The 16,679-nt window shown below is 40.1% G+C and overlaps 1 protein-coding gene across 1 annotated transcript in view; it reads left to right on the top strand.

Annotated features, from left to right (window-relative positions):
* Positions 1–16,679, top strand: part of LOC140195385 (contactin-associated protein-like 2) — a 1,890,266-nt gene that overhangs the window by 932,712 nt on the left and 940,875 nt on the right. The window contains exon 9 of the mRNA XM_072253599.1: positions 14,882–15,031. Coding sequence (XP_072109700.1) covers positions 14,882–15,031 — 150 coding nt within the window. The remainder of the gene's footprint in view (positions 1–14,881; positions 15,032–16,679) is intronic.

Here is a 16,679-nt window from a genome sequence, read left to right as displayed (position 1 = left end):
TATTGAGTACAAGAGATGTGACCTTATGTTGAAGTTTTATAATACGTTGGTGAAGCTTAATATGGAATACTGTGTGTAGTTTTAGCCACCTACCTACAGGAAAGATGTAAACAAGGTTTGAAAGAATAAAGAGAAAATTAACAAGGATGTTGCCGGGTCTTGTCCTGAGTTAGAAGGAAAGATTGAATAAATTAGGACTGTATTCCTTGGAACATAGAAGATTGAGAAAAGATTTGATAGAGATATACAAAATTATGAGGAGTATAGATATGGTAAATGCATACAGGCTTTTTTCACTGAGGATGAGTGAGACTACAACCAGAGGTCATGGGTTAAGGGTGAAAGGTTAAAAGTTTAAGGGAATCATAAGGGGAAACTTCTTCACTCAGAGGGTCATGAGGGGGTGAATTGAGCTGCCAGCATAAGTGGCGCATGCAAGCTCAATTTCAGCGTTTAAGAAAAGTTTAGATAGGTACATGCATGGTAAGGATATGGTGGACCATGGTCCCAGTGCAAGTCGATGGCAGTAGACAGGTTACATGGTTTTGGCAGGGACTAGATGGGCCAAAGGACCTGTTTCTATGCTGCACTTCTCGATGACTCTGTGACTCTACAGTGTGCTTTAGGATACTCTCTGGAACTTAAATATTGAGTTCTAAGCTGCTGTAGATTGATTAAAATTGACTTAATCTTGTTTGTAGTCATTTCTAATATTGTATTTATTGTCTGTCTCTCATTGGCTTGCTTGATCCAGTTGTATGCTACAATGGATGCAGGCATTGCAGTGTAGAACTGTTTTTCCCCCCTATGCTCATTAAAAATAAATTGTGAATGCAAGGTGTTGCGGTATTTTTTTATATAACAGGGCAACGTTAATTATCCCTTTCTGCCCTGGAATTAATTGTCAGAAAACTATTTACAGACTGTACGTAGTCAGCAATCCTTGTGTCAGAGCATTTGTACTTCAGGACTGCTCAGTATGGTTAATAAGCATTCTCAAAAGATGGTTGAGCTGATGTGTATACCCTGTGCTCATAAAATCATGGAATCATAGAGAGATACATCATGGAAACAGCCCATCAAGTCACATCAAAGATCAACAATCCTTTTACACATATCCTTTCTTAATACCATGATTTATTCTCTCTATATGGTTATCAACTCCCCCAAGGTTCTCCCAATCACCCAAGCACTTGTGGCAACTTACAGAGGCAAATAATTTAGCATTTTCCACATATATTGGGTGAGGGAGCAAACTGGAGAACCCAGAAGAAACTCAGATGGTCACAGGGATAAAGAACAAACACCAGGCAGGCAGCAGCGGAGGTGATTGTTGAACATAGATACCTGTTCCTCTAGCAGTACCACTGTGCCATTCAACTCAACCCCATTTTACAAAAAAAAACAACTTTAAATAGTGTCTCTGTACTAGTTCTGTTGCTGTGCACCTCTTTCCTTGATTCACTAATCATTTGCTTGCTCTTGCTCTGCCCCTTCACATTAACATTTGACACTGGCTAACTCCCCTTTAACTTTCAGTCCAATTGAAGGGACTCAACCTGAAAAACTGGATGTCCATGCCCGTTCATAGATGATGGCTGACCCACTAAGTTCCTCCAGTGCCTTTCTTGTGCTCCGGATTTCAGCATCTGCCATGTTTTGTGTCTGTAACTGCCCAGATATGTGCCTCAAACAGAACTCTGGTTTTGTTTGATTCCACTCAAAGGACTGAGTCGGCAATGAAAGGCACCAGTACACACATAGTCTAATTAAGTAACTTTATTTAACCCGTAAAGGAGGAGGTTGTGTTAGATCTCTTAAAGAGCATTAAGGTAGATAAGTCCCCAGAGACTGATGAGAAAATCCCCAGACTATTGAGAGAGGCAAGAGGCCTGAAGAGAGCTAAGGTACCGGTGATCCCTGTTTCCATCCAGGGGGTCAGTGTGGACATGATGGAGGATTACAAATACCTGGGGATACGAATTGACAATAAACTGGACTGGTCTAAGAACACTGAGGCTGTCTACAAGAAGGGTCAGAGCCGTCTCTATTTCCTGAGGAGACTGAGGTCCTCTAACATCTGCCGGATGATGCTGAGGATGTTCTACGAGTCTGTGGTGGCCAGTGCTATCATGTTTGTTGTTGTGTGCTGGGGCAGCAGGCTGAGGGTAGCAAACACCAACAGAATCAACAAACTCATTCCTAAGGCCAGTGATGTTGTGGAGATGGAACTGGACTCTCACGGTGGTGTCTGAAAAGAGGATGCTGTCCAAGTTGCATGCTATCTTGGACAATGTCTCCCATCCACTACATAATGTACTGGGTGGGCACAGGAGTACATTCAGCCAGAGACTCATTCCTCCGAGATGCAGCACAGAGCGTCATAGGAAGTCATTCCTGCCTGTGGCCATCAAACTTTACAACTCCTCCCTTGGAGGGTCAGACACCCTGAGCCGATAGGATTTATTTCATAATTTACTGGCATAATTTACATATTACTATTTAACTATTTATGGTTCTATTACTATTTATTATTTATGGTGCAACTGTAACGAAAACCAATTTCCCCCGGGATCAATAAAGTATGACTATGACTATAAAAGAGATTGCTAGGGCTTTGACCAATATCCTGCCTTGCCACAGGCGAGGTCCCGGAAGACCGGTGAGTAGCTGATGTTGTTCCATTATTCAAGAAGGGAACCGGGGATAATCCTGTTAACTATAGACCTGTGAATCTCAAGTCAGTGGTAGGGAAGCTACTGGAGAGAATTCTTAGGGATAGGATTTATGAGCATTTAGAAAACCATGGCCTAATTAAAGAGAGTCAGCAAGGCTTTGTGCGGGGCAAAACATGTCTTATTAGCTTTTAAGGTTTTTGACAAGGTTTTGAAGTGATTGATGAAGGTAGATCTGTAGATATTGTAGTAATACGCTTCACAAGGTCCCTCAGAGGAGGCTCATCCAGAAGATTGAGATACATGGATCTATGGTGAATTGGCTGTTTCGATTCAGAACTGGCTTGTCCATAGAAGACAGAGCTGAAGATCTGTAATTAGTGGTGTTTCATAAGGATCTGTTTGTGATGTATATAAATGACCTGGTTGAAACTATAGGTAGACACTTTATTGATCTCAAAGGCAATTAGAGTCACGGTAGCATGCCAAGTGGACAAATATACAAATAACAGAAGACAAGTAAGAACAAATAAAAAATAAGTTACCTCAAACTTCTAACTGGAGGGAGTCATTACTTCCCTGGCTATAGGTTGACTCATTATAGAGCCTAATGGCTGAGGGTAAGAATGACCTCATATAGCACTCTTTGGAGCAGCACAGTTGTCTTCATCTATTGCTTAAAGTGCTCCGCTGTTCAGCCAAGGCGGCATACAGAGGGTGAGAAACATTGTCCAGAATTGCCAGGATTTTCCATAGGGTCCTTTGTTCTACCACAGCCTCCAATGTGTCCAGTTTGACTCCTATAACAGAACCAGCCTTTCTAATCAGTTTTTTTTTGAGCCTGTTGGCATCACCCATGTTGATTCCATTGCCCCAGTACACAACTGCATAGAAGCTTCTACTGGCAACAATAGATTGGTAGATCATGTGAAGGAAAGTCTTGCATACTCCAAAGGACCTCAGACGACAAAGTACGTTTTCGAAGAAGAAATAATCAGGCAGATTATTATTTAGATGGGGAGAAAATTCAAAATCAGAATTGCAAAGGGACTTGGGGGTCCTCGTGCAGGATACCCTAATGGTTAACCACCAGAATGGATCAGCAGTAAGGAAAGCGAATGCTATGTTGGCATTCATTTTAAGAGGAATAGTTTATAAGAGTAAGATTAGATTAGATTAGATTAGATTCAACTTTATTGTCATTGTGCCGAGTACAGATACAAAGCCAATGAAATGCATTTAGCATCGGACCAGAAATGCAAAGAATAGTGTTATTTACAAAATAACTGCGAATAAATAAAGTGCTACAGCACACAAATATAAAAGTACTGAGACAGTACAATAGGGATGCAATACTGCTTAGCGCTGTGATGGGAGGTTCAGCAGTGTCACAGCCTCAGGGAAGAAGCTCTTCCTGTGCCTGCTGGTGTGGGAGCGGAGGCTCCTGTAGCGCCTACTGGATGGGAGGAGAGTAAAAAGTCCATGGCTAGGGTGAGATGCATCCCTGATAATGCATTTTGCCCTGCCCAGGCAGCGTTTATGGTAGATGTTCTCAATGGTGGGCAATTGGGTGCCGATAATCCGCTGGGCAGTTTTCACCACACACTGGAGTGCTTTGCGGTCCGATACGGGACAATTGCCATACCACACTGAGATGCAGTTGGTGAGTATGCTCTGAATAGTACAGCGGTAAAAGTTCGTCAGTATCCTGGGACAGAGGTGAGCTTTCTTCATGCTCTGCAGGAAATAAAGGTGCTGTTGCACCTTTTTGATCAGGATGGAGAAGTTCAGGGACCAGGTGAGATCTTCAGAAATGTGGACACCAAGGAATTTGAAGCTTGATGCATGCTCCACTACAGTTCCGTTAATGTAGATAGGGACGTGAGTGTGACTCCTGGCATGCCTGAAGTCCTTAATGATCTCCTTGGTCTTCTGGGTGTTAAGGGCCAGGTTGTTGTCGGCATACCATGCAGCCAGGTGCTGGACCTTGTCCCTGTAGGCCGTCTTGTCATCTCCTCCGATCAGACCAGCCACCGTGGTGTCGTCTGCGAACTTAATTATGGAATTAGAACCATGTACAGGAACGCAGTCATAAGTGAAAAGGGAATACAGAAAAGGGCTCAGCACACAGCCTTGAGGCACACCGGTGTTCAGGGTGCGAGTGGAGGAGGAGAGGTTGTCTAACTTCACTGATTGGGGTCTGTTAGTCAGAAAGTCCAAGGTCCATTTGCAGAGGGATACGCTGATACCAAGCTGGCGAAGTTTGGTGATCAGCTTGGAGGGGATCACAGTATTGAATGCCGAACTAAAGTCAATGAACAGCATTCTGATGTAAGAGTTGGGGCTGACGTAAGGAGGTGTTGATGAAGCTCTATGGGGCACTGGTGAGACCTCATTTGGAATACTGTCTGCAGTTTTGGGCCCCCTATCTTAGAAGGGATGTACTGATGTTGGAGAGAGTTCAGAGAAGATTTACGAGGATGATTCCTGGAATGCAGGGGCTAACATATGAGGAGCGTTTGTTAGCTCTTGGACTGTATTCATTAGAGTATAGAAGAATGAGAGGGGACCTCATAGAAACATTTTGAATGTTGAAGGGGTTGGATAGAGTAGATGTGGAAAGGCTGTTTCCCTTGGTGGGTGAGTCCAGGACAAGAGGCCACAGTCTTAGAATTAGAGGGTACCCATTTAAAACAGAGATAAGGAGAAATTTTTTTCGCCAGACGGTCGTGGATCTATGGAATTCGTTGCAACATACAGCTGTGGAGGCCCGATCATTGAGGTGTATTTAAGGAGGAGATTGATAGGTACCTAATTAGTCAGGGTATCAAGGGATAGGGGGAAAAAGCCGGAAATTGGAACTAGATGGGAGAATAGTATAGCTCATGGTGGAGTGGCGGAGCAGACTTGATGGGCCGAATGGCCTACTTCTGTTCCTTTGTTTTGTGATCTTGTGACTCCTCAGGAAGTAGAGGTGACTCTGGCCCTTCTTGTACACAGCCTCTGTATTGGTGTTCCGCTAAAGTCTGTCACCCAGCTGCACCCCCAGGTACTTGTAGGTCCTCACCACAGCCACGTCTTCACCATCAATAGTAACAGGAGATAGGTGATTTAGTAAGTTTGCAGATGATTTGAAGATTGGTGGTGTTGTGGATAGTTTAGAAGACTGGCAAAGAATACAGTGGGATATAGATCAGTTGCAGATATGGACAGAGAAATAGCAGATGGAGTTGAACTCAGCCAAATGTTGCACCCTGGTAGTAAAATGAGAAGAAAGAGACAGTACACTGCTGAAGGCAAAACCCTTAACAGTGTTGATGAGCAGAGGGTCCAAGTTCATAGCTCCGTGAAAATGGCTACACAGGTCGATAAGGTGGTTAAGAAGACATATGGCATGCTTGTCTTTTTGAGTTGAGGCATTGATTCAAGTGTCAGGAAATTATGTTTCAGTTTTGTAAAACTCTATTACGGCTTCATCTGGAGTATTGCATATAGTTCTAGTTGCCCCATTATAGGAAGGATGTTGAAGCTTTGGAAAGGGTTCAGGAGAGTTTTACCAGGATGTTACCTGGATTAGAGGGCAAGTGTGATAATCAGAGGTTGGCAAAACTTGGGTTATTTTCTCTGGAGCAGTGGATGCTGATGGGAGATCTGATAAAGATTTACAAGATTATGAGAAGCATAGATGAAGTAGACAGAAAGTGGTGGGTGGTGGTAGAGACAGATAGGTTAGAAACTTTTAATGGGCACATGAATGTGAGGAAAATGGAAGGATCTCAACACTGTGTAGGTAGAAGGGATTAGTTAGACTGGCCATTTGATGACTAATTTAATTGGATCAACACACTATTGTGGGCCCAAGGCTCTGATATTGGGCTGTACTATATCTAATCTAATTTAATTTTTTCTACAAATCCCGTTTAACTCTTAACCAGAATAATAAATCATAGGCTTCCCTATTTGACTCTTAACTGGAAAAAAAAACTCAAGTAACTTTATACCTCTCCACTAATAAATCAACTTCAAGGTTACATGTAATCCAGTAATATTTATCAGCAATTAACAATAAGTGCTGCTACAAATTTAGTCTTCATTCTCAGTCAGGGAGCTCTGACACCAACGGGTATCAAGGTCACCAGGCACTTGTCATAATCCAGCCCCAAAAGTCTTTTCAAAAATCCTTACATTTACAATGTTCAGGGTTTCCCGTATCCTCCCTACAAGTGAGTAACAACTCCATTTCAGGCGAGGTTGCTGATTTGTCATTTATTAGAAATCAGCACATGATTTCCGGTAAATGCCCCCAGAAGGGCCTACCTCTATAATCAGAGCCTAAATTGAAATTTAAATCAATTTTAATAGGCTATTTCAGTGGGGAAATCACTAATTCTACTTCTTCTTATTGCATTCATTTTGGCTAAATGTCCTGTTTTTGCCTGTAAATTTATAGAATGATTATAGCATAGAAAGAGGCAGGCTGGCTTTCAACCAGAGTAACTCAAAGGTCCAAACCCCAAAACATTTCTCTGTAGCTTTGCAATCTTTTCTTCATAATATATACAATCCAATTTGAATTCAACACAATGATCTTTAGGAATGTGCAGCAACAAAGAGTGATGCCAGTGCTGCCTGGCATGGATGTCAATTTTCTCCTGACTCAAGTCGAAGAAACTAACAGGAGGAGGCCATATGGATTTCCAACCCAGCTGCACTTTTCAAAAAGACCAAAGCAATCTTGCATCCCTTTTTTTCCTTTTTGATTGTTAATCCTTTTACAGCAAGGAAATTTGTGGTATTTACCAGGTGCGTTATATATGAAAGGCCCGAGGCATTGTTGAGGACACCTACCAGCCATTCACAATCTCTTTGATCTTCGGTTGTCCTTCAAAATCCGATGACGACGTCCACTCCTTTAATGGTTTTGACCTACTACCATCAGGAAGGAGGTACAGGAACATCAGGACTAGGAGTGCCAGACTGGGTAATAGCTTCTTCTCTCAGGTAGTGAGACTAATGGATATCCTGCCTTCATCGAGGTCTTGTCTTTGGGACAGCGAGCTTTTTACTGTTTACCTGACTACGTGCATTTTGAATACTATTTCATTAACTGCTTTGTGGTAATATTTTGTTTTATGTGCTGTGTGTGATATGTTTTCTGGGTGCACTGTGGTCCAGAGGAACATTGTTTTATTTGCTTGTATATATGTACAGATGACAATAAATTTGAACTTGAACTTCAACTAAATCAATTACTGCTTTGAATACTCAATGAACAAGGCATCCATAGTTCTTTCAAAGAGATTTACATGAGAATAAATAGCAGATTTCCTCGTGTTTGCAAAAATAAGTAGTTTGCTGTTCATTGTTTCTAAATTCCATGAGGCACATTAAAACCAGAGCAAGCAATGTTGTTACTAGGCTTTTCTACTTTAGTAATTACAGCTGACGTATTTGAATCTGTATGGTTCTAATCCTCACCATTCAAAAGTAAACCATATTTACCAGTGTGTGACTGATTGCAACAGATCATCCCAGATTCTCTCAAGACTGCTCAACCACATAGTTCATTGAAATTCATTGCATGACCAGTGAGCTTGAGGATTCATCTCAGTACCAGCATCTGGCAACTGTTATAATGAATGAAATCTGATATAGAAGCATACTGTATGTCATATCCTACCATAGAGCTTTTATTTACTGAAGTGCCGTGTTCGAAGTTGACAGCAAATTCATCGCTTTTGTCTTTCCAACTATTTAAATTTTTTTCGTAGAGTTTGCACGCAGGTATATTAATGATTGTGCTAGGCAAAGGAATTGTTTCATTTCTTAAATTAGATAATTCCATCATTATTAAATTCAGCATTATTTCAAAGTAGATTTTTTTTTGCTCTCTTCAATCAGTTAGTATGTTATATCTTAAAAATAAGGAGACTTTGGTCAAACAGTACAGCTGTTCCATCCATACTCCTAAACTTGGAAAAGACTCCCCACTCATTCATTATTTCCTTTTCTCACTGGCCACCCTTGAGTACTTACAATGAAAGGCTCAAAATTTCGTTCCAATTAGTACTTCAGTCACGGTCAATTTCATTCTTGGAGATTCATTCTACTCAGGGCTACATCTAAACTGACAGGCTAATTTACTCCAGTTTCTTTATGACAAACAAAATGAGAAAACTGACAAACCAGACTATGTATGCCACCTTAAGTTTGGGACAGATATGAATTCGAGTCCAGAAGTGAAAATTTAATTTGAGTGAATTCCTTGTGGTGGAATCTTCGCAATGGAATATCAAGTATGCTTTCACACAAAAGAAAAAAGTACACAAATAAATAACTATCAGATTTTAAATTAAATTTACTCTAACTAGTGTTAATAAGCTTCAGAATTATTTATAAGCATATTTAACTTGTGTTTAATAATTAATCAACGTGACATATTCAACAGAGCACAACATTTATAACAGCTTAGCTGCAAGCTCCAGATGGAAGCCAATGCTGATTCCAGCATGGAATATACAACTGTCAAGGATTCAAATGAGCTCCAAAAGATCCAAAAAAAATCCCCTGCTCAGACATGTACCTACACCAGGGTAGTATATATATGCCAAGCCATAGAGGGTTATTGTGACAAGTAACTTGCAAGATTTCAATTGATAGAGAAGAACTTCCTTCTGGAGATGAACAGCTTATGACTTATGCAGAACTACACCACAGAATCGCATGAGGCAATAACTATTCATTCATTGTTTGTTTCCGAGTTTAAGAAAGAAATGAAAATGAGCAGTTTTGTAGTCTCTACATGATTTTTATGTTTATTGGTGCTCCTGCATAATTTATTTGAGGTTCATAAGTAATCAGACATCAAAAGTCACCTGAATAATTTATGAATAGCGACTGAAATTCCTTACAGAGAATTATTGTTTGCACCTGAATTGTAAAGACTGATTGAATTTAGTAGACTAATTATTTTGAACAATGATTTCACTTTAGTGGAGCTATTAGTTTGGAGTGCTTGTTATTTCGATGGTGTTTCCAATTAGTTACTAAATTAATGGACTACGGAACTGTCATTGAAGTTGGAGCAGAGATAAATGATCATAGTTTCAAGTTTCAAGAAGCATTCCTTTTCTTCCTTAAAGATTAGCATAAGATTTTGTTCCAAATAACCACCAAATGAAATGAACATCTGTCAAGTGTTTTCTGCTAACCGGCTTTTAATGAGGTTTCAAAATGTTATGGTTGGTTAGATTTTCCTTGGTGAAACTATTTGTTGTAATTAGTGAGTCACTTCTAGATGGTTTCAGTAATACAAGTTTATCCCCCTAGTTAATTTAAATTCTCAGTCACTTTAACAAAAAGAGTCAGTAATTATCTTGAAGGTTATTTTAGTAATTTATCCTGCTTCCAAAGTTTTTGAGGAAAATATTTACTTTACATATATTGCCAGCCACATTTTCAAACTTTACTGCTATTTCTGCAATTAAAATTGGAATAGACATCATTTTTTTCAAATTCCTTAGTAGTGACCTGCTCCATGTCATTATTGCACAGACTTAGTATGTTGAAAACCAGTACAAATTATGTAACTTTTATTTTGTTTTTTTTCTTATGTATGTTTAAATTTGTTTTTACTGATCAAATTCAAATATGATTTGGAAAGATTCTGAAAAAATATTCCTGTTTTAAATTAAGTTCTGAACAATGGTGGAAAGAATAAACTACAACTTTAATAATTCTTCACAAGCATAATGCTATATTGATTGCTGTTTGAAATTTCAAAATCACATTGATACTGCAGTATGCTCAATTCTGTATCACATTTGATTTGCAGCAAATGTAGACAGAAAACTACTATCTTTGTTTTTAGGTGAAATCAAACTGGAGGATTACTCACAAAAATAAATACACAGACATGATTTGCAAACAAAATAACTCACCAATATATCTGTAAATGTTGTGAAACTTTCAAAAAGTTTAAAAATACATGAGATGAACCTCACTAAAAATTCTAAGTGACAGTTTTTCAAAAAAGCTCTATACTCTATAAGAAAATATCAGTGATTTCATTGGAGTGGGAGCCAGCGTTGTTATATTCACCAGAGACCTTGGGCGACAGTGTTGTTTTCCGTGTCAATGAGACACATTTATAAATCAGCTGTAAAGAATCATGCCCTTTATCTTTTTAGGCAATGCATTAAGTTGCAAGTGTCTAGAAGGGAAAGCACTGAGTTTCATTATCTATCTGATACTGTACGTCATGTCAAATATAAGTGATCATTTCCCAGCGGTTAATCAGTTATATTTTAGCAAATCTGGTTTTCTTTGGTGAGTTCCTGGTATCTGGAATGTAGTACTGAAAACTATGCTGCTAGCAGATTCACAGGGTTTTAGAAATATTACAACTCAGAACACCATAAGACTATAAGATGTAGGAGCAGAATTCAGCCATTCAGTCTATCCTCTCTGCTTTGCTATTGAATCCTGGCTGATTATTTTCTAATTCAACCCCATCCTTTTGCCTCCTCCTTGTAACTCTTGACACCCTTACTAATCAGGAACATCAACCTCTGCTTTAAATAGACCCAATGACTTGGCCTCCATAGCCAACTGTGGCAATGAATTTCACACATTCTTCGCCCTCTGGCTAAAGAAATATGTCCTCATCTATGTTCTGAAAGGACATCCTTCTATTCTGAGGCTAAGTCATCTGGTCCTAGACTTTCTCACTAATGGAAACATCCTCCTCATGTGCACACTATCTGGGCCTTTCAATATTTGGTAGGCTTCAATGACACCCCCACATTCTGCTAAAGTAAGAGCAGGGCCAGAGCAATTTAACATATGATAACCCTTCATTCCAGGGATCATTCTCATGAACCTCCTCTGGACCTTCTCGAATGCAAGTACATTATTTTTTAGATATGAGGCCCAAAGCTCAAGGAGACCATTTGGCCCATCAAGTGCACGGTGGCTCTATACATGAACAATCCAGCTTGTCCCACTCTCCCTATACTATGACTGTATTTTATTTCCTTTCAAGTATTTAACCAGTTCTAAATTTGCCCTATCCCTACCTCCTCGAAGTGCATTCCAGATGCTAATCACTCCCTGTTGCTTCAATACCTTTCCTTCATATCATAGTTTTGATGCCATACACCTGCATTCTTTGTCCTTTGGTTCTGGATGGCAAAGCTGTTTCCCATGATGGGGGACACTACTACGAGAGGGCATAATTTAAGGATCGAAGGGCGCCCATTCAGAACAGAGATGCGAAGAAATTTTTTTAGCCAGAGGGTGGTGAATCTATGGAATTTGTTGCCACGAGCAGCAGTGGAGGCCAAGTCACTGGATGTATTTAAGGCAGAGATTGATAGGTATCTGAGTAGTCAGGGCATCAAAGGTTATGGTGAGAAGGTGGGGGAGTGGGACTAAATGGGAGAATGGATCAGCTCATGATAAAATGGCGGAGCAGACTCGATGGGCCGAGTGACTGACTTCTGCTCCTTTGTCTTGTGGTCTTATGGATGAATTTGGCATGGGGAATAAACCTCTCGTGCGCATTTTCATCCTTTATTGCTGCTTTTTCACATATTTCTACTAGTGCTTATTATGTTGTAAGTGTCAGTAGCATTATACTGTCTTACGTGAACATGCACTTTGCACTTCCTATCAAGTTGTCAATCTTCAGGCCATGCCATCCAGGGATGTGCTGATATTATTCTGTGTCTGTATGTGCCGGATCTTAACTATATGTGCGCATGTGACTATATGTACTGTGTTTTCACCTCGGCTTCAGAAGAACGATGTTTTGTTTCACTGTATCTACCTGCATGGTTGAATGACAATCAACGGACTTGAACTTAAAATTTCCTCTAATCTGCCTGGCATCTTCATGATTTTAACTCGTCCCATCGTATTCCCTTCCAGCTTCCTCTGTTAAAAGGATTATTAACTTAGGTTCTCCCGTATCCCTGTAACCATTTTATCAAATCTTTTTGTAGAATCTCTCAGGAGTTCACACCTATCTTCTAGTGCAAGAGTTCCCAACCTTTTTTCTACCATGAAGCCTTACCATTACTGAGGGTCTGTCCACCCCTGCTTTAGTGTGATGCCCAGACCTGAACTCAATACCTCGATTTTTCTCAGCCCTGTGCTTTATAAAAGTTTATCAGGACTTCTTTACTGATGTGTTTCATGGTTCAATTTTTAAAACTCAGGAGCCCATATTATTTTTCCTTCTCACTTTTGCAGCTTGATCTGCTATTTTCAGTGATATTTGTTCACATCCACCCAGTTATCAAAACTAATGTCCACTTCTAAATTTGCCGTCTCCAACTTATGTTTCTTCTTCTTCTTCATCCAACCAAAACTTAATATTTTTCTTCATTAAATTTCATCTGCCATATGTGTCCACCCTCCCCCAAGGCCTTGATGTCCATCAGCATCCTCCAGACAGTTCACTCCGAAATCAAGTTTTGTGTCATCTGCAATGTAGGAGAATATACTCTATGCACCCACGTCTAAGTCATTAGTATATTTTATAAAGGAAACATCATACAGTTCCTTCTTAGTTGAAAACAACTGTTCACTTGTGCAAACACGAGGAATTCTGCAGATGCTGGAAATTCAAGCAACACACATCAAAGTTGCTGGTGAACGCAGCAGGCCAGGCAACATCTCTAGGAAGAGGTGCTGTCAACGTTTCGGGCCGAGACCCTTTGTCAGGACTGAAAGGTATTGAAAGGACCAACAGCAGGATCTCCCAGTGGCCACACATTTTAATTCGATGTCCCATTCCCATTCTGATATGTCTGTCCCGGCCTCCTCTACTGTAAAGATGAAGCCACACTCAGGTTGAAGGAACAACACCTTATATTTCGTCTGGGTAGCCTCCAACCTGATGGCATGAACATTGACTTCTCAAACTTCCACTAATGCCCCACCTCCCCCTTGTACCCCATCAGTTATTTATTTATATACGCCAATTCTTTCTCTCTCTCTCCTTTTTCTCCGTCTGTTCCTCTCACTATACCCTTTGCCCATCTTCTGGGTTTCCCCCCCTCTCTGTTTTCTTTCTCCCTGGGCCTCCTGTCCCATGATCCTCTCATATCCCTTTTGCCAATCAACTATCCAGCTCTTGGCTCCATCCCTCCCCCTCCTGTCTTCTCCTATTATTTTGGATCTCCCCCTCCCCCTCCTACTTTCAAATTTCTTACTAGCTCTTCTTTCAGTTAGTCCTGACGAAGGGTCTTGGCCCAAAACGTCGACTGTACCTCTTCCTAGAGATGCTGCCTGGCCAGCTGTGTTCACCAGCAACTTTGATGTGTATTCACTTGTGCATTATGTTTCATGTCAGATAAGTCATTTCTATTTGTGTATCTGCTGCCCTCTTAGGCCAGTCTTAATGATAATCTGAATTATGTGATACCGTATCAAGCACAAATTGGAATTCTATATAAACGTCACATTAACTGTTTTTCCCTCACCAGAATTCACAAGGCATCAGCAAACATCTCTACCATATTGTTTAAGCACAATTTTTTTCCCTTTGATAGATCTATGCAAGCTTTCTGTGCTCAATCCATAGTTGTCAAAATGACTGCATGCGCTTACACTCATTCACACTGTTCTAATCGTTTTTATTTATTTAATTGTTTTAGATGATTCAATGTTTTGATTGTTTTTAGGGTACTTAAATGATTTGTTTGATAACTGTTTAAACATTTTAACGGCTTGTTTTTAGTAGCTTTGGAATAGTTGATGATCAGGATGCCGTTCTTTTTGTGCGGGGGTGGGGGTTGGGTTTATGTTTCTCTCTGAACTACTTGCATCTTATTTCTTTGTTTCATGGCTCTCTGAAGAAGATGCATTTCAAAGTTATATACTGATACATACTTTGGTAATAAATGAACCTTTGATGTTTCTGAATGTTAAAAATATGCAAACTTTCTGTTTGCTTTGATTGGTGGCTAAGCTAGCAGAGTTTTGCTGACTTTCACAGTTCATGCTTGAATTTCCAGAGTGACAAAACAAATACTGGTGCAAAAATAAATGAAGTTTTTTTTACATTTCCTTTGATCCATATATTATTTTATAAATTGATTAGCAGTGAGGCTTTTAAATTCCTTTCAATTGTTTAAACTTTCCAGCATGATTGAATTGGCAGAGAATATTTTTCATTATTTTTCTTTATCAAATTTCAGGTTTTGGCCTCAATGATGGACAATGGCACATGGTCCGTTTTCTTGCCAAAGAAAACTTTGCTGTTCTTACCATTGATGGTGATGATGCCTCTGCTGTACGAACAAACAGTCCAATGCAAGTCAAGACCGGAGATCAGTATTTTTTTGGAGGTACTAAAAATTCATGAGTGTTCCACAAACTTTATTGAGTTTAATGATTATTTGGATTTAAAAATAGGAAATGAGACAATATTCAACACTTAACACTCATCAATGACATTTCATCAATTTAAAGGGAGTAATAAAGTTAATCAGCATGATAGAGTATGTTAAACAAAAGTAATTTAAAACTATTAGCAAGCTGTTTCAAATTCTCATTTGGTTATGTCGCTTATTTAGGTGCCAGAATATGTTGGGAAAGGCAAAACTGCATAAATGTACATAGCTATTCCTGCTTTCAGTTTTCCATAATTTGAATGGCTAATCATAACCAATAGCATATTTAGGGGTATGATGCACCCCCCCCCCACCCTGCCAAAAACAATGCAAGTTCACCAGGATATTACATGGTGAGAATAAAATTAATTTCAGTGGAATATTTGGAACTGGTTGTGTTCCATTCATTTGCATTGTTCACAGTCCTGGGACCCCCTAACATTGATGAAATAAGAACATTAAAGTCTTGTTAATTCCTATGTATGGAATACTGTGTGTGGTGCGTGGGCAAGTGGTTAAGGCGTCGGTTTAGTGATCTGAAGGTTGCCAGTTCAAGCCTCAGCTGAGGCAGCGTGTTGTGTCCTTGAGCAAGGCACTTATCCACACATTGATCTGCGACAACACCGGTGCAAAGCTGCATGGGTCCTGGTGCCCTTCCCTCGGACAACATCGGTGGCGTGGAGAGGGGAGACTTGCAACACGGGCAACTGCCGGTCTTCCATTCAACCTTGCCCAGGCCTCAGTCATCATCGAAAATCGGTGGACAACTGAAGAAGGTGGAATACTATAGAGGCTGCGTATCAGTCATCATCTTTCAGAGCAAACGTTGCTTACTTTGGCCATATTCATTGGTCTGTGTATTAGAACGTCAAAACTGGGCATGTTGGCTCAATGAAGGACCTGGACATTGAATCCCTTCCCTGCCAGTGGATTTGAAGGATTTTGTGCAGGTCCTTGAATGAGCACGGCATAGCAAGATATGGAACAGGCTATGGGACCACAGGCTGTTTGGTCTTACATCAGTAACGGGAAAGTTACTGAAGTTAATTTTGAGCTTTTGGAGAGACAGAATCTGACTAGAAGGAATCAGCACAGTTTTATGCTTGGAAAGACTTTCTTGACAAATTGTTTAGAGGTTTTTGAAGAGATAACAAAAATGGTAGATGAGGATCGAGCTGTGGATGTTGTTTCTTTGCACTTCAGTAAGGCCTTGGACAAGATCCCGCATTTTAGGCTGGTTTGGAAAGTTGGATCCCATGGAATCCAGGGAGAGATGGTTAATTGTACTCAAAATTGGCTCGGAGGTAGGAAACTGGCAGAAGGGTTTGGGGGTTATTTCACAGAATGAAAGCCAGTGACTAGTTGTGTGTCTCAAGGGTTTGTGTTGGAACCCTTGTTATTTATTACTTTGTATTTATGTAAACAATTTGAATATGAATGCACAAGGCTTGATCAGTGGGTCTGTGAATGACACAAAATTAGGAGGTGTTGTTGACATTGAAGAAGGTTATTGTGGATTAGAGAGTATACAGATCAGTCAGGGAAATGGGCCAAGAAGTGGTAAATGGATTTCAATAAAAATAATTGTGAAGTAATACAGTTT

This window comes from Mobula birostris, chromosome 3 (assembly GCF_030028105.1).
Source record: "Mobula birostris isolate sMobBir1 chromosome 3, sMobBir1.hap1, whole genome shotgun sequence".
In the NCBI taxonomy this organism is placed as follows: Eukaryota; Metazoa; Chordata; class Chondrichthyes; order Myliobatiformes; family Myliobatidae; genus Mobula; species Mobula birostris.
Note: the sequence above shows the minus strand (reverse complement) of the source record. Positions and strands in the feature narration are given on the sequence as shown.